General features: G+C 39.0%; 1 protein-coding gene across 1 annotated transcript; it reads right to left on the reverse strand.

Moving 5' to 3' along the window:
• Positions 1-1,911: 1,911 nt before the first annotated feature.
• On the reverse strand, positions 1,912-18,419 carry LOC111510913 (glucose dehydrogenase [FAD, quinone]-like). Its single transcript, XM_074174205.1, is given in 6 exon segments — positions 1,912-2,159; positions 2,162-2,238; positions 8,075-8,960; positions 11,966-12,293; positions 15,183-15,480; positions 18,286-18,419. Coding segments are annotated over 5 exon segments (1,749 nt in total). The 5' UTR covers positions 15,474-15,480; positions 18,286-18,419; the 3' UTR covers positions 1,912-1,992.
• Between the last annotated feature and the right edge of the window lie 408 nt (positions 18,420-18,827).

An 18,827-nucleotide genomic window follows, 5' to 3' on the forward strand; every position in this document is an offset into this window, starting at 1 on the left:
CCACCTCCACTCCTCCACTTTCACCGTTATTGAGTCGACCAATCAGAAGCTACCGCGCGTACAACAGGAAATTCAAATTCAGTAGATGAACAAGACGGGTACGAGAGCAAAATCCCATGTATTTTCTTATGGAGCTGAACTTTTTGCAATTTTTAGGTCAAACGAATGTGTTGGTAGAGAAACGTGTGACGTAATCGATGCAGGTTGGAATGAGTATCGGAGAGATTCAAAGAGCGTGAGCCCCCTTAGTACTCCGCCCCACCGCTCGGGCCCCCTTGCAACACCGCCCCACCGCTCGGACCCCCTTGCGACTACGCAAGTTTATAGGTATGAAAATCGAACCCAGGTCGTCACCGTGGTAGACGTTGTCCTTAGCCTCGACACCAACTTAAGATATTGGATGTAATTGCGAATTGTATTTATAGCGGTTCTTTTGTCGGGACTGAAATTGACTCATTTCATGTACTTGATTACTTTCTCTTGACTTTTCTTGCCTTACTTATCCCTTTTATCTTGTTTCATCTTGACCAAGATAACCCAATCTTTTCTCTTGTCGAGGCAGAGTTTCTCAATAGAAAAATTTTCAAATACGGACCTGTATTTTTGTTATAATTTTTAGATCGTAGACATTCACTTCATACTGAGAAATTTAATTGAATAAAATACGCAACTTTGCCATAAATTAACTGACACTATCTCTTATCGTTTACGATATCCCAATGTATAGAAACGAATTTGAATAGCCCTGTATAATAATACTTGTATGTCATTAACTCATTTTTATATTTTATTTGAAATAGTAATTAACAGTTATATTTGAACAATTATCTTCCATGTCATCAATTTTTAATTTTCGAAGACCATCATAAAATAAGGCCAGTAGCTAAAGCAGCCTGAAATCAAAACTAAACATTCATTTTTTGATAACAATTTGAAAATTTTCAATTCTTACTTTCATCATCAAATACTTTTCATCAGGTGCATCTTTCGAAAATTGTTGAATTTGTTCAGAAGTTATTGTTTTTGAGTGTTTTGGAGCATATTTTTCAGATTTGCGTTTTAAAAATGAACGTAGTTTCACGTATTTTGATATATCAACACAGTTTTAAATAATAAAGGTATTCCTCAGCATCGAGTACTGAGACCATAATGTTGATGATTTCAATCTTCTTGACATCCCTTCAAAATAAACTAACAAGGCATTTTCGGAACAAGAATTTACCATGGCTTTCATTTTCAGTCCATGAAGTTTCTGTAAACGATTTCATATTTTTCTCTCGTTGTGCTTTCTGAAGGTGTATTTTCCAACTCTAAATCTTCGTATTCCATTATATTCAATAAGTATTTAATGAATCTGAACTGTTTATACTATAACAATCAACAATAAAACTGTTTTCGTTGGGTAAGTTGACAGCAATAATTATGCAGTGCTTCGGTTTTGTTGTTATGGAAACGCCGACAATGGGCTACTTGGATATTGCACGCAAATCGTCGGCGTAGCGTTGTCAACATGGAGAACGTGTCATATCAATCTGACATGTAACAATTCATGTGATGACAGTGAGAAATTATTTCTCACTGTAATGGCGGATATTTCTAACTACGTGAGAAATCTTCCGTTCTGAACGCATGAAAGCGATGAGAGAAGTGGCACATTGTATAGAATCCGTAGCAAAAATTATTAATTTGTTTATTCAATGATTTATAGTGAATGGGGCATGAAAATACGTATGTATTCATTCATTCACATTGATTAATAGCTTAATCTTGAACAATTCATAACAAGAATCAATCTAGAAAATCTGTAGGAATTTCAAAAATAACTCTTGCATATTTAGATATTTACTTCCATATGTTCTCCCAACAAATTTGCAAAAACAATTGCTACTAGCATAATTAAATAATATTGCCTACTAGTTTATGAAATGTAATTCTTCAGTTTGGATCTACAACTATTAATTTTTGTTTTCAACAACACATTTCGAAAAGTTTCTACTTCCAGTCCTCAACAATCATAACACCTCCCTTATGTCCGATCATCATGGACGCAGCATTGGTATTCCCGCTGACTATATTCGGCATTATACTGGCGTCTACCACCCTTAAATTTTTCAATCCATGCACCATCAGCCTGCTATTCACCACCGCCGTACCGTTGGTGGCAAAGGAAGGTTGGGTGGCAAAATTTCCGGATCGTGTTTTTTGAAAGAGGCGGACTCCACCATCTGTTCTAAGAACCTATGAAAATAAAAAACAAATGAGTGAATGAGGGTTAACAAGCTGGTTCAAAGCTATTTTCCGGGATATCAGTTGCTTCATCGCCTTTGATAATTTCTACCACCAAGGGCGTCGCCAGCTTATGACTAAGGGGGGACAGTGGGGCAATATTATTGAGGATAAAAAATATGAACGCCTGGTACAGTCGAAAACATGAAGCGTTACATTGTGGAAGTCTTTGCCTCGATGACGATTGTAATAAGAACGGTTCTGATATCAATGTATAAACCTTCACAAGCCCTCGACAGCACAATAACAAAACCAAACTTGTGAACACAGTAATAATCATTTATTTTAACAAAAATAATATTTAATTAAAACATATCCTGCGGGGATTTTTTGCAAAACTTTCAACCACTTCATCATTAAAATTATTTAGATTTTTATTTATTATAGCTCTGTATACACTCATCATGGCCAGATCATGAAGGCGATCATGGTGTTTCTTAGCCATGTTTTCAGTCTTCTGAGGCTGCTAAAGAATCGCTCTACTGTACAGGTCGTGCATGGTAAAGCGATCAAAATTTTCAATGGTTTTTTCGTTTCGGAAAAGAAGGAATTTGTATCTTTTAGGACATCAACAACTGTAAGATTTGTTAGATTGAGCCTATCGTGTCACAATTGCTGCCAAAGTTCGATTTCATTCTTCATGTTCGGTAATTCATAAAACTGAGCAATAGGTTCACAAGCCGGTAGTCTTATAATCGCTTTCCAATTCGCTTGTTTAGCTTGTTTCGTTGATCGCTTCCAATTAAAAGTGACTCGCTCACTTTGGCTTCAGGAGAGAACACTGCACTGAGTTACAGGCTCTAAGGCTGGTCGAAAACACCATCCACGAGTTGAACACTAATAAAAAAGTGCACATTGTACTGTTAGACATCTCGAAGGCCTTCGACCGTGTATGGCACGAAGGCCTTATGCACAAATTATTCGCGTTAGATCTGCATCGGGGCCTGATCCGGTGGATTGGGTCTTTCCTGAGAGACAGAACATTTCAGGTTAGAGTAGAGGGCTCTCTGTCTGACAACAGAGAGAGCCACAGGAGGCCGTGCTCTCTCCGACGTTGTACTCACTTTACACCAGTGACCTTCCAAGGCCCGAGCGTGTGAAGATATCCCTATACACCGATGACACGGCTCTCCTCTCGTCTTCAATGGGTCGGGAACTCGGCATCGTCTACATGCAACGTGCATTGAATGACCTCGATTGGAAGATCCGAGTGAACCCGAACAAGACTCGGGCGATAACCATGGGAAAAATGCTATATTCTCCGGCCAGAAAAGTGAGAATCTCTGGAAGGGAGACTGACTGGCAAGCGCGGGTAGAGTACCTCGGCCTTCTAATAGACCGTAGGCTCACTTGGAACCCGCACATTATGTGCGTTAAGTCAAAGATCGAGGGTCGGATAACTAGTCTGTACCCTCTGATCAACAGAAAATCAAAAATGAGTCTAAAGAACAAAATACTATCTAGCCTGTTCAAGACTGTCATCATGTATGCTTCAGGCGTCTGGGACAAGCGGCTACGTATAATATCTCCATTCTGGAGAGATTGCAAAATAAGTGGATGAAGATGATTGTGAATGCTCCTTGGTTCGTGCGGAATGAAACCATCCGCAGAGATTTGCAGCTGTCTTTCATTTGACAGTCCATTTAGTCGAGAAATCGGCGAGTTTTTGATAGCACGGAAACTCACGAAAATCCTATAGCTATAGATTATGCTGTAGATGACCCCTCTCGATATAGAGGCCCTCATGTCCCCCGTTAACGGACGAGTAGACTTTTCATCCATCCCACTCCAGCCAGGTAGGGGTACCCCATGAAGGGCGGTACTGATGTCTGAGGACTTCATACCACCAACATCCCCTCAGACAAATATCAGCTGAAAGGGTAAGGGAGCTGGGCTCCAACCTGATTGAGTTGAAGACGATTGGTCAGTGACTCGCTCACAGCGACTCACGTCTTCATATACCTTAATGAACATCATACTAGAATGTACGGTAATATTCTACCTGGTCTAGAAACTGCTACCAAATTCCAGAGCGTTCATTGAACAAGCGCCATCTAGCGTCGAGTAGCAATAATAGATTTTACAAGGATTGTAGTCGATTTATTCAACTGTAGGCTGTAGGTGTTTCTTATAAACATTTACACTTATAGATGGCATTGTCCACAAAACCAATTAAAATTGTATGTTCGTAACAGTAACTTCTTCTTTAGGTATGCCGCATACAAAGTATACAAAACTAACGTGAATGCTGGTGAACGGCTGTCGTAGAAAGAAATACAATGCACACAACACACACACCATACCTACCTCCTACCTACATATTTTTACACTATTTAATGGCAAATCTGATATAGTCGTGATGATAATGGCGGCGATTTTAAAAACGGATGTCAAAATCTTAATGTTATTCTGAATACTCCAGTACTTTCTACAATATACATTAAACCTTGTGAATTTATTTACGTTTTGTCATGCGATGCGGAATTTATTAATAGGTAAGGAAGTCGACTTCTCGCACTTTGGTCGCTTTGGGGCTAGGTACATTTGATCTCCAACTAACGGGAGGCAGGGGGAGCAGTTGCCTCTGCTGCCCCTCGTTGGCAACGCTCTTGTCTACCGCAGTTCTAGAAGAAATTTGAGTCATAAAGTCTGCATACTACACAGCAAAAATCGCTTTAGAGTAATAATTTCAAAGTCGACTTTTAAAATAGAGGTACTCTTAATTAATTCAGACAGTCGGATCTCTCTATTTTCACTATTTCATAAAACTGAGCCTGGTTCTCCAGTAAGACTATTTGATTTGTTGTAAAATTCCGGAATAGATTGAAAATTCACTCTACGGAATTGAAAAACACATTTACTGTAAAATCCAGTTTGTGGCACATGTTCTTAGTGTAAAATTATTCGACTGCTCATGCGTGACAGTGAACAATGCCAGACTACGCCGATCGCGTTATTTATCTTTTGTGTTTGTGATTGTCGCGCAATTAGCAAATATATGTTTGCTAATTGCACGGCAATTGCGAACCGATATATTGGCCATTATAGTTTTTCTTTACACAAATACTACATTGGCTAAAAAGTATCGGGGCTAACACATAGATGGCACTAGTATTACTGTATTCACCGCTTCAAAAGAAACCTGTTACAATTTCATGTTATTCTACTCATAAGTTTGTCATTGTGCTAAGAGTGAAACTACTTTTGTTATTTTCAAAACAATGAATCAAAAACAATTTCGTGTTTCAATTTTACGCTGTTTCTTGATGTCGAAAAATGCCGTTCAAGCAAAGCAATGGCTTGAAAAGTGTTATAAGGATTCGGCTCCATCAGAAACAACAATTAAATGGCGGTTTGCTGACTTCGAACGTGGTCTTAGAGAAAACATTAAAAAATCCACAAAATCGCTTTAAATGATCGGAAAGTGAAGATGCATGAGTTAGCTGACATTGTAAAGTTATCAAAAGAACGTGTTGGCTTTATATTGCATAAGCATTTGACTATGAGAAAACTCTGTTCCAAGGGGGTGCCACGCGAGCTCATTGTTAACTAAAAATAAGAACGTCATGATGATTCTTAGCAGTGTTTGGCCATGTTTAACATGACAAACCGGAATTTTTGCGTCGATGTATGACAATGGATGAAACATGGATCCATCACTTCACTCCGGAATCAAAACAACAAACTTTATCGCTCCTTTACGCTTAACGCATGTTTCCTAGTGTATAGCCATCCAGGGGACTAGACAGTAACTATTTCCTGTCCGATAGTTGTCAAACTGTACAATAGATGGCGGTAAGCTTCAATGCGAAGCGAGAAGTTTCTAGTCACCATTCTCGAAAGTACTAGGCCTGGCCGCTGCCTCATATAAAAGCGCTAGCGCCATTCAGCCATTCACCCTGAAGAGGCATTAGCCTATAGCAGGGCCTCACACAAAAATACCCAACAAATGAAGTGTAATTAACCAAAAAATTTGAATAAACGATTTTCATTCACTCATTCAGCCAGTGATGTCATTCGACGATATGACGAAAACAAGTGAATTTCGTTAGCGACTAGCTAGGTAAAGTGCTGTACGTGCGGTGGTGAATACTGTAAGTGGTGTCATTAGCAAGTTTTTAATAGATTCTTCACTTCGGCATTGTTGAAGACAAAATTATGTCGGCAGTATAGCGCGGAATATATAAAATATGGATTTATTGAAAATCCTACAAATCCATCCAATAAAATGCAAAAGTGTGACTTATTTTCAAGAACTGGAAAAGAAACACCCAACTCAGCCAACTGTGTCAAATCGACACAATATCTCCTTGCTAACTGCTCAAACAGGTAAACCTCTCACTATTGGAGATAATTTAATTTTACCGGAAATAAAAAAAGTAATAACTACTGTGCTACATAAACCAGCGGCAGATATTATCTGAAAAATTCCTTTGCGCAATAGTTCCGTGCAAAGACGAATTGATGAGATGGCTGAACACATTGAAGAGCCATTGTGCAATCATCTGAAGACTTCTAAATTCTCAATTCAGTTAGATGAGTCCACTTTACCAACCAATGAAGCATTGTTTCATACGTGAGGTTTATTAAAAATGAGAAAATATATCAAGAACTTCTATTTGCCAGGAATTTAGAGACGGATACAAAAGGTGTAACCATATATAATACACTGAAAAAAATTTGTGATGAGGAAGAAATTCCACTGAAGAATATTATATCAGCTGCTACGTATGGCGCTCCGGATATTACAACTCATCACAAAGGCTTTATAGCGTACTTGAAAAATTAAATTCCAGATGTGCTCGCTGTACATTGCGTCATTCATAGGCAACATTTGGTTGCGAGAAATTTGAGTGAGTGCCTCTCTCAATCACAGCAATATATCATCAAAGCAGTCAATAAAATCCGACACAGCTCTTTCAATGACAGATTATTCAATCAGCTTTGTGTTACTAATGATGAAGATTTCAACCGATTGCTATTTCACACAGAAGTTCGTTGATTATCAAGAGGTAACTGTCTGACTTGATTTTACAATCTATTTGACTCTGTAATACAGTTCTTGGAAAACAAAGACAAACAATTGCACGACAACCTCATCACTTCAAAGAATGATATGGCGTACTTGACAGACCTGTGTTATTCCAGGACATTTTCAAATTGGAAGTACTTGACTGGGTGTTGGATCCTTTTTCAAATGTCAACACAGCAGGATCACCCCAGCTGGAAGAAGAACTCATAGAACTGATAACGAACGAGGAAATAAAAATAAAATTCAAAAATGGATACCACGAATTTCGGCTACAAAAGCCAATCCCGCAATTGTACCATCGTTCAACGAATTTTGATAGCATTCCCATCATCGTATTCGTGTGAACGTAGATATAGTGCTGTGGCAACGTTGCTAACTAAAAGGAGAAATCGGTTGCAGATTACCGCACGCGGTGGTATTTTTGAGTAAATACCAGCCTGATATTAACAAACTTGTTAAAAATTCATCCTTCACATTAGATTAGTTTCAAAATTCAAATTGAAATGTTTGTTTTAATAACATGAATAAAAGTTTTCCTAATATTACAAAATGGTGTTTTACATTACCCTCATCAGAAAGTCTTATTTTCACATGACACACATAATTCAATTATTAAAATAATGGTTGCGATTGTGATTCTTAAGATGTAGTAAAGTGAAAAAAATTGAGGGACGCTAGAAAACAATTAATTCTCGAAGTGGGCTTTAGACAAAATAAGTTTGTGAACCTCTGATTTAGAGTTCTATATCTATCTACCTTATTCCAGTTAAGAGCTCATTCATATCCTCATCTTTCTCATCGGTGAAGTATCCTGTTCGAATGATGGGCGTCTCAAAAGGACTGTCGGACCTTAACAATATTTCGCCCTTGGATATTGGCCTGAGAAGAGTGGGAATAGGTTGAAGTACTGGGTTTTTTTCAGTATATTCGAACATTCTGTTAGTAACATTTTCATTGAAACCCATAGCTGTATAAATTGTTCGTAAAATATATGTATCTCCTGGTCGAAATAGCATGTGGTGAAACTGGATATTGGGGTATATTGAATCGTTTTTTGTATTGACAAATCCCATCAAGTTGGTGATACCTATTCTGGACATTTCTCCACTTCTGTACATCATATATTTGTAAATATCGTCGGTTGCATCTTGAGGGTTCTGTGGCTTGACCGCGTTGGAGTTCGTTTTCACGAGGAATCCCATAAATATCAAATGATCCTGCAGGTTCTGTCCCACTGGTAAGTCTTTAATAACGTTGATGCCTAGCTCTCCAAGGTGTTTTTTCGGTCCTATCCCCGAAATCATGAGGAGTTGCGGTGAGTTTATTGCACCTGCGGATAATATGATTTCATTCTTCGCGTACAGTTTCAACGTACGATTTCCTATTGCAACTTCAATTCCTTTTGCTGTTCCTGACTTTTCGTCGATGATAATTTTCTCTACGAAAGATTGTCGTGCCACTGATAAGTTTTCTCTATCTTTAACGGATCCTAGAAAAGCTTTTGCCGCATTGAATCTCGTCCCATTTCCTATGTTGTTCAATATGTTCAAGAAACCCAAAGGTTTTACCGGGTTTTCTTCATCAAGGCTGGGGTAGCCCAATACTCGTCCAACTTCTTTTATTGTTTGTGCAACTGGTATACCTGCGAAATAAAAAAGGAATATGTGTATTGCATTCACGGTCAGCTGACTGACGTTTTTCAATTATACGTGATGTCAATCGAGATGGAGATACCGAACAACTATAATGCTTAGACATGATTTTCGAGAGTTTGCCGCATTTTTTGAAATCCGTTACGTCAGCCACCGGCACCGGGAGTTTTGCATCTCCAATTAGTTGTATCGGCATTGAATTTGTTGTAAAGTACTTTTGGTCGCCATAATAATTCAAAGCTCTATTATTTTGTTGGTTGTTGGAAAAGTTTTGTCCGTTTTAATGTCATTTGTTTTAGTAGCTCTATTGTACTCTGAACAATTGCCTGGTGCAATTGCCTGATGGCCGAAGGCTTTACAGAAGCTCTCTGACTTACAGAGACAGGCTTATCTGGCCATCAGTGGTGCCATCAGTGCCACACCGTCAGCGGCCATAGAGATCCTTCTCAATATAATGCAGAGTGCAAGAGCATTCTGGAAATGACCTCGGACTGTCTCCAACTATCAACTACGAACTGCCTTATAAACTACTGTTCCCGAGTAGAAAGGACTGGATCCTCCGGCGTTGGAAGCTCTTGGCTCCTACCGAGCAACGTCTAAATTGGTAACAAATTGCCAAAAACAACTCTACTCGAAAGAAAGACTCAACAGATTACCTCTGGTCTGGATTCCTGACCATACTGGCTTGGAAAGCAATGAGGCAGCTGACTACCTTGCAAAGGAGGATGCTGCAAGCAGCTTTATCGGACCAGAACATATCATTGGCATCGCTTTAGGCTTTGCCAAACAAAGATTGAACACCTGGAAGGCAAGAAGATTCATGGACTTCTGACATACTCTTCCGGGAGGCAGCAGGCGTTTATTCACCCTTCGAAGCTTTATACCAAACAGTTGTTGGACTACAGTAGGGATGAACTACGATGTCTAACTGGCCTTTTTACACTGTCATTTAAATCATCATATGCAGAGACTCGGACTGTCGGAAGACAATGTGTGTCGCCTCTATTTGGTAAATGATGAAGCAGCAGCAGCATACTTTGTGCCTGCCTCACTGTGGACCGAATCAGGTTTTTTGAGTTTGGCAGAGTCGTACTCTTAACATCTCTCACCATCTGATCGGTTTCGTTGGGAAGCTGGGTTTATTTGGTCGAGTGTGAATAGGTGTGAACCACAATGAGGGTCGAATAGACCTACTCACTTTGGACCTCACCTAACCTAACCTAGACACCGATGAGCCACTCAGGCACTTCGCCAAGACAAAAACCCACAAAAATATGGTTACTGTTTAGTCAGCAGCTGGTGTGACTTAATATAACTCTCTGCAACAGGGCCAAACCATCATATCAGAGTAGGTAGCAGTCATGACACCACTCCACTCAGCAATCTACGATATTGATCAGATAAAAAAATTATGAAATCATTAGGCGTAGCGTACCTGAATCAATAGGTAAATACTACGCCCAACGATTTTATTATTTTTTTGCTAATGACACCACTCACAGTATTCACCACCGCACGTACATCACTTTACCTAGCTAGTCGCTAACTGAATTCACTTGTTTTCGTAATATCTTCGAATGATATTACTGACTGGATGGCGCGCGCGCGCTATTATATGAGACAGCGGGCGGGCCTAGTACTTTCGAGAATGGAGACTAGAAACTTCTCGCTTCGCATTGAAGCTTACCGCCATCTATTGTACAGTTTGACAACTATCGGACAGGAAATAGCTACTGTCTAGCCTCTAGATGGCGTTACACGAGGAAACACGCGTTAAGCGTAAAGGAGCGGTAAAGTTTGTGTTAAAAGCAAAAACAACATTTTTAAATCAGTCATCGCCCCGCTTCAACCGCTTCAACGCCCCCCAATCTTTTCTGTGCCCTTTACTGCCCCCCTATAGGCCTCCAGCGCCATCAAGGGGACGTTATCGCCCACTTTGAGAAAGACTGGCTTTGAGTATCGCTGCGGTTTGTGGTTCATTCGCGCTGTCCTGTTGAAACCATATGTAGTTGGTATCTATATCATCCAATTCAGGCCAAAAAAAGTTGGAAATCAGTGACCTATAGTTTTCTCCGTTGGCAGTGGTAGCCTGGCCAAAGTCGTTCTCGAAGAAATATGGACCAATGACACCGCCAGCCCAAAATCTACACCAAATGTGTCTTTTTCGGGACGCATTGGTCGCTCTTGAATCTCATTCATCAATAAATGGGTCGGGTTTCATCGCTAAAAATGATTTTTCGATGAAAATAAGGATCAGTCGTCAATTGCTCCAAAGCCCATTCAGCGGACACATATCGTTGTCTATGGTCGTTTATCTTCAGTTCCTGGGTCAGTTGAATTTTGTACGGGTGCAGGCCCGAGTCGACGCAAAATTCGTCGAGTTGTGGTATACGAAAGGCCAAATTCTTGAGAGCGACGCGAAATCGACTGACTGGAATTCTCCTGCACACTCTCACAGATGGCGGCGATATTTTCGGCAGATCTTGCGTTTTGTCGGCGATCGGGTGGATATATTTAAGTCCACTGAACCAGTGGACTTAACCACATTGCGAATAGTCCTTATGGTAGGATGATTATGGCGACCGTAAAATTGGCGAAGCGCGCGGTACGTTGCTCGAACAGAACACTAATTTTGATTGAACAATTTAATTATTTGCACGTTTTGTTGAATGCTATATGGATCCATGGTGATTTGGCAAATCAGGCTGAATAAATGACAGATGCAGCCTTAACAAGATGGCCTTGACAATTTTCAGAGTTCAGAAGCCTCTGTTGGAATACTCCATACTGTATAAGATGATCGTGATATTAATTGTTAAAGCTACTTCTTCAAAATGAATCACATTAAAAATTTGATAGTCTTAAAACGATGTTTTCAATGTTATCTCGAATGTGTTATTCTAGAGTTGAATGGAACAGAGAAATCATACATTATTTTTCAAATAATGAACCTGGAAAAAGCTTGAAATTGTTGAAAAAACATGTTCTTCCTCACCTGATTCATATCTAGTTATCGGCAAGGATCCGTTTGTACCATATAATCCACTGAAAACCTCAGATTCTAACCTTTCAAATTCTTTGAAGTGCGGAAAAACGCTCTCCCAGTCCCAACCCACATTTCCGCTCTCAGCCCATTCGTCGTAGTCTCTTTTATTTCCTCTGACATATAACATATAGTTCACAGAACTGCAGCCGCCCAAGGCCTTTCCTCGGGGCCATTTGCATATGCTGTCTTCTATACCAAGGCATGATTTTTCGGAAAATTCTGTTTTGTACTGCCAGTCTTCAGCAGTACCTTGCAGACTAAACGTCAGGCTGGGAATCTTGAAAAAAAATTTCATTAGTACGCTATAGATATAAGATCAATGGAATATCATCTTTTTTTCACAAGATTTTATTCATGTTGTAATTGTGATGAACTGTATGGAAACTGCCCAAAAAAAAGTACCTCCGGCCGCTGCTGGTAGCCATAATTCAATTGTGACGTGACTAAGATCACGGCTAACTCGAGGTGTGCTAGCGGCCGTTTCAGAGGTGGTGTTTCCTCAAGAATAATGGTCCTGTTTCGTGGCTGTTAGGTGTTTGCACTGGTTCGATGTTCGCGTTGCTTCGATAGAATTCCTGAGAATTTTCTACGGCCTTCGATTGCCAAATATAAACACGATCCTCTCGCCTATCGAGACAGTCAAATGACAGTGCGGTACGCGGAGCGATCTAGTAAGGCGATAGAAATTTGAATAATATTTGGTTTGAGTTAACGTGTTTTGTTGTATTGAAAGTGAAATAAAGTTAGGTTTGATTATCATACACTGTAGTCAATTCTTGGTAAACCCACGGAGAAAAACGTAATAGTATACAAGGTGGCCTATAGAAATCTTGACATTGAGGGTAATAATGTCGCAGATATGGTAAAATACTCGAGTTCAGATTGAAAGGAGACATTTTATTTTCCTTCAAGTAGTGGATTGAAGTGAATTATCCTGAAAATGTATATTGAGAGTAGGCATCGAGCGTTACATCATTTGAGAGCCCGTGAAATTCTCAAAAAAATTGTTCTCAATTTTTCAAAATGGAAATCCATGGTGAAATCAAATTATGCACCTGTAACCCGTGGGTTGGGCTACCCATCAGGCGCGTCCCCAGGTGGCGGATAGGGCAACGGCCAGGGAACTGGAGGCCCTGTTCGGGAAGCCAATGTGGCCTTACGGACGGGGTCGCCGAACTCCTGAACAGCGGCAGAAATAAGTAGGGTGAGGGGAACTAAAACTCCCCAAAAAGCCTTCGCAAAACATGCCACCGTGGACTAGTCTACCCAAGCTAAGGTGTAAGGAATCGTACCGCCAGCTGAATGGCCGCAGGGTGATATGCGGTTACGAACGATCCCTTTGGGGAAGTGAGCGCAACCTTATTGTAATCAGCCTACCTCTGGTAAGGCGGGGCTCTGCCAGAGGTACCAACTCTTCCCTTGCTACACGTGGGAACACACATGAATGAAACAAGAACAAAAAACAGAAACAACAAAAACAAATTCCGAAGCTGAACAGATATGGTCACCTCAATCCAAGGCGGTAGCCGGGGATGAATAGAAATGTCCACCCCAATCTACCGCTTGGAATGAGGCTGAATGACATAGCAGATCACCTCGTGATGTAATACAAAGGTCAAGGCGTAAGCGCATTTGCGGCGCCGAGGCCATAAGGAGAAACAGATCGAAGGAGGCAGGAGTGGCAGCAACTATAAGTGCAACCTCCTCTTCCCCCACTTCACCCACAACAGCAATGGCACTTCCTGCGGCGGGCGCCAAGAGCTCCGCCTTGTATGAAGGCAAGGAACCGACTGCCCCTGCAGGAAAGCTTCCTCACTTGTGCACCTCCAAGGAAGGAACCCCAAGTAGGGTTCCATAACCTTCGCGGAGGCCACCCTGAGACACCTCAATGTTGCCAAAGAGAGTGTTTTCGACGAGTCTTGGCCTACGCCTACCGATATAAAGGAGATTTCTCCTAGTGACCTGTTCACTTTCCTGGAAAGGACAGGATGTACGATGACCTAGGAGGACAACTCCTCGGGACGATGTACAACGGGTCACATGTGGCCTAACTGCTGTGGGTCTACACCCTCCCTACTCTACAGATACAGATAATACAGATATGTATCTATAATTACATTGATTTTGCAGAAAGCGTTAAGGAACATTTCTGGGGGTAATTAGATGACATTCATTTATGATAAGTTTTTATAATATCGATTGTCTTCTAAGAATGAAGGGCCAACGATACGATCACCTAAAATACCATGCCATACATTTAATTCTTGGCGATGTTGCCTTATGAAAAATGTGTGGATTCGAATCAGCACAATATGAACAATTATAACAATTAATTGTACCATTGTTGTGGAATTGGCCGCGGTGGTAGTGCGCCTGACTCACGATCGGAAGGCCATGGGTTCGATTCCCACCTCGACCTGATATTTTCCTCGAGATAATTTATCTGGTTGAAGCTGGGATGATTCTGCAACCGTGTTAGGAATCACACGTTAAAAGGTAAGACCTCGTCAGTCCTTAGCTCGCACAAATTTCTCAACTTCTGAGGGTTTTCGTTCGTATGGGGGTGACAGCTGATTAACGGAAAAACAGATTTAAGAACAAAAAATATCATAACTGAAACAGATGCTGGAAAAAAAACTGTGGATTTGCAGGATTATTAGAGTCGATCAACATCATCTACATAAAGTATCACAAGTGATCACCACCTGAAATTAATGATATCTTTCAGGAAACTTCATATAAATCTGTTTTTTTTTTTCAATTCCCAAGACGGAAGTATGTATTTAAATTCCGAAACGCCAAGGTGGGTATTATTAAAATTCCTAGCTCTATTGTATAGACAAAATCTATAAACTAAGTCAAGTAACAGAGCATCATTCTTTTTGAAGAATTTTCCGTATCACACGGTAACTTATCAGGGTGAACTAGAACTTTGCCTTTTCCACATCTGTATGAAGTTCTCCATTACAATTTTTATTTTTTCATATTAGTTGTGAATATTTCTGGTGTTTCTATCCATAATAAACATTATATTCCGATGGTTCAATTCAATTCTTTTCGTCACCCTCGAGATCCTTCGTAATGTATAATAATCAAGAACAAAAAAATATTTCAATTTCAAGAATATTCAGCAAATCTCAAAAAAAAATTCAAAGAGGTACATTACATCGCTAGTGGCCGAAGGATGTTCTCCAGCTTCCAAGACCAACACCTTCCAATTTTTGTTTTCGCTCAACTTATTTGCCACCATAGATCCTGCTGATCCAGCTCCTATCACGATGAAGTCGAAATCGTCTCCGTCCATGAGTTTGGGTGCATAATCATCTGGGTAAAGCTGTGATGATCCTAGCGAACACTTTGCTGCCATGAGGGATTTTAAAAGGGTGAGGAAAAGTTGTGCGGGAACTCCCTGTAGGTTATTCGGACAAGGATCCGTTATGTTGTAGGATGGATCCATCGCTGTGCTGAAATTCAAAAGAACATTGTGTGGTACACCATATTTGTGGCTAATTCAAGGCAAGAATTTGACCGCTTTTCACGATCAATATCAGAAAAATCTGTAGACAGCAAACTCATTATCCCGTATTCTTTACGGCCCGCGATCAGCAACAGGTGGACCGCGGTCCGTCGGCGGACCGCGGTCCGCCGACGGACGGATATATATATATATATATATATATATATATATATATATATATATAAAGAAGTGTTAGCTACACTATTTATAACTCAAGAACGGATGAAACGATGTGGCTGAAAATTGGTGGAGAGGTAGCTTAGAACAAGGAGCCGTTCGACCGCGTTTCCGTGAAGTCACCTAGAAGTTACTATAAAACGTGGTATAGCAAAAACGTATCTGACATGGTATAACAAAAAAAGGTAAATGGCAGCTAAACGTAACTTTGTCAATGGTTAAGTATGGTAAAAAATTAGACAATTATAAAAACAATGCCGCGACCAAGACGATCGAATTTTTCCCGACAAAGTCGTAGTGCAAGAAGGATACGAAACATTGCGAATGAAATGACTGTATACAAAAAAAAATTATAAATCAAAAATACTGACTTGAAACTTTCGTCGACTTTTGGTAGATTGCATCACAATTTAAACTGTCCGATTCCCCTAGTTTGGTCTTTTTCTTTCGCTATTCACAAGGTTTTTGAAAAATTCTGTTTCTGTCGTACATTCAGATTGCATACTAATAACTTTTATTTTCTACTGGTGTACACTCAACAACCAAAAAAAAATAAAGGATGAAAAAATCAGTAATTTGCCCAATTTACAAAAGAGGAGATAAAACCTCAGTGAACAACTACAGACCAATATCCCTGATCACACACTTATCGAAAGTTTTTGAAAAATTATTGAAAAATAGGTTGACGTCATTTATAAACAAATATCAGCTAATTTCAGAGAAACAATTTGGCTTCAGACAAAATATTTCAACCGATGATGCTTTAATAACTTTAACTGAGAAGATACACAAGGCTTTAGAGAACTCCACACCCTCTCTCTGTCTATTCATTGATCTCTCAAAAGCCTTTGACACCGTGGATCATAAAAAACTTCTGAATACATTGGAAAATAACGGTATTAGGGGCAATTGCCTGAAACTGTTTGAAAGCTATTTACTCAATAGAGAACAGTCAAGAAGAATTGAAGGGATACAAAGCGAGCCGAGAAGAGTAGAATGTGGTGTGCCCCAAGGTACAATCTTAGGACCAACTTTATTCAATCTCTACATGAACGACCTATTCAAACTTAATACAGCTGGTACAATAATTGGATATGCAGATGATACAGCAATTTTTTATGAGGAAAAGACCTGGAATAACCTCAAAAATGTAGTTGAAATGGATTTTAAAGCTATAAAAGAATTGTTCGACAATAAATTACTCACTGTTAATATGGAGAAAACCAATTTCTTACCCTTTAGTTGCAATTCAAACAATTACTGCCTTTTGACAATCTCCTTATCAAAAACCAAACATCAAACTTCACAATTCAAGCTGTTGACGAAGTGAAATATTCAGGTGTTTATTTGGATAGGTACCTGAAATGGGATACTCATATCAAGTATGTCATCAAGAAACTTCAGACAATCCTATTCAGATTCAGATTTCTGAGGAAATACCTCCCCATCAAAGAATTAAAAAATCTTTATTATGCGCTGGTTGAAAGTCATTTGAAATATGGCATTGTAGCCTGGGGAGCTGCTCTACGTACCCATCTCAACCCGCAAAGGAAAATACTTAAAATTATAATGTTTAGAAACAATCGCTATTCCTCGGACGATCTATACAAGGAATGTCAAATAATGGACCTTAGACAGCTTCATTTTTACAACGTACTCGTCAAATACAATTCCAACAAAAATCAAATAAAACCAGAACATCACAGTTACTATACAAGAAATTATAAGAAAATACCGTATCCTATCATACTGAAAAAGTCAATTTCACAAAGAGCATTTTCATACACATCAACCAAATCCTACAATATTATTCCTGATGAAATTAAAAACAGTAACCGCACTCCAATTTTCAAGAAGAATTTGAAATCGTTTATATTCGAAAAAAAAAGACAATATGTGATAAATATATTGGAATAAAAAGTATACCAACCAATTATGCTATATTACCCTAGTCACATTATATACATTTTATACAAATCTTATTATTATTTTTACATTCTGTCAACATATATTTGTTTATGTCCTTGTTTTATTTCTTTTTATATTATTTGTCTTGTGCCGTATTCTAGAAAATATACTCATTGTTACCATAAACAGGCACCCTGTATTAGGTTTACACGAATCTTATTATTATTATTGTTTTATTTATATTTTCTGTCAACTCATACCGTCATGTCTTTTCAAATTATTTTTTTTTGTTTTTATGTTACATACTATTTGTCTTGTAGCGTACTCTATAAATTATACTCCTTGTTACACAATAACGAAACAAGTGCAATAGCGCTTATCGTTCAAGTCTTTATTCACACTCTATCATGTAGTTCATTTATTTATATTCTGTACTCTTACGGTGAATACAGTTTTTTATTATTATTATTATCTGAGATTACATGATATAAAATATGAAAATTAAGTATAAATCTTAATTTTTGTATTCAATACTAGAAACAAAAATAAGTTTTTGGTTTCAAAAGTATCGTTTCTTTCAATTCAACTGTATGTTCAGTAGAACCAATTGAAACAGGTTCAAAGTATTTTGCATTTCTTACGTTTCCTCAAGTATCGTTAAACTCACCTGAAATGTAGTTCTGAACTCCACCCAAAAATGATCGTGCTCACTTCCTATTCACGTCTACAAGTTGTAATAGCAAGGTGTAATAGCATTTATAGTAGCAGTATATATAGTGATTTGGTATCTATAATTAACATAACAACTCCTCAACGTAAATGAGAAATCATCGATAAAATTCTTCCTCGTTTTTTTTCTTTTTTGCATATGCAAACTTCTTTGCAGTTTTTCCAATATCACAAGATTGAAAAACATGAAGATAATCAAAAAATGTGAACTGTCACGGCCTGAGATAACTGTGTCAAAACTATTTTTCGGCTGTTCAAGTTTTTATTCATTTTATGGGGTTGTATTAGTGATTTACAATGTACATCCACGTACTGTAACCCTCTTCAGGGTTACAGTTATTTAAACTCATCAACGGTAGTGTTTGTGTGTTTTTCCTTTGTTTGTTAGGGTGTCCTGGTCTATAGCTGTGGTCGTTGTTCGATGGGTATCGGTTTGTGTTAAGCCAGAGGTGGTATGGTTGAGTCTTCAGAGTGTTCCAG

The sequence above is a fragment of the Leptinotarsa decemlineata genome, unplaced genomic scaffold (genome assembly GCF_025532065.1).
Source record: "Leptinotarsa decemlineata unplaced genomic scaffold, Ldec_3_MD MMD2_tig00000505_RagTag_RagTag, whole genome shotgun sequence".
Classification (NCBI taxonomy): domain Eukaryota; kingdom Metazoa; phylum Arthropoda; class Insecta; order Coleoptera; family Chrysomelidae; genus Leptinotarsa; species Leptinotarsa decemlineata.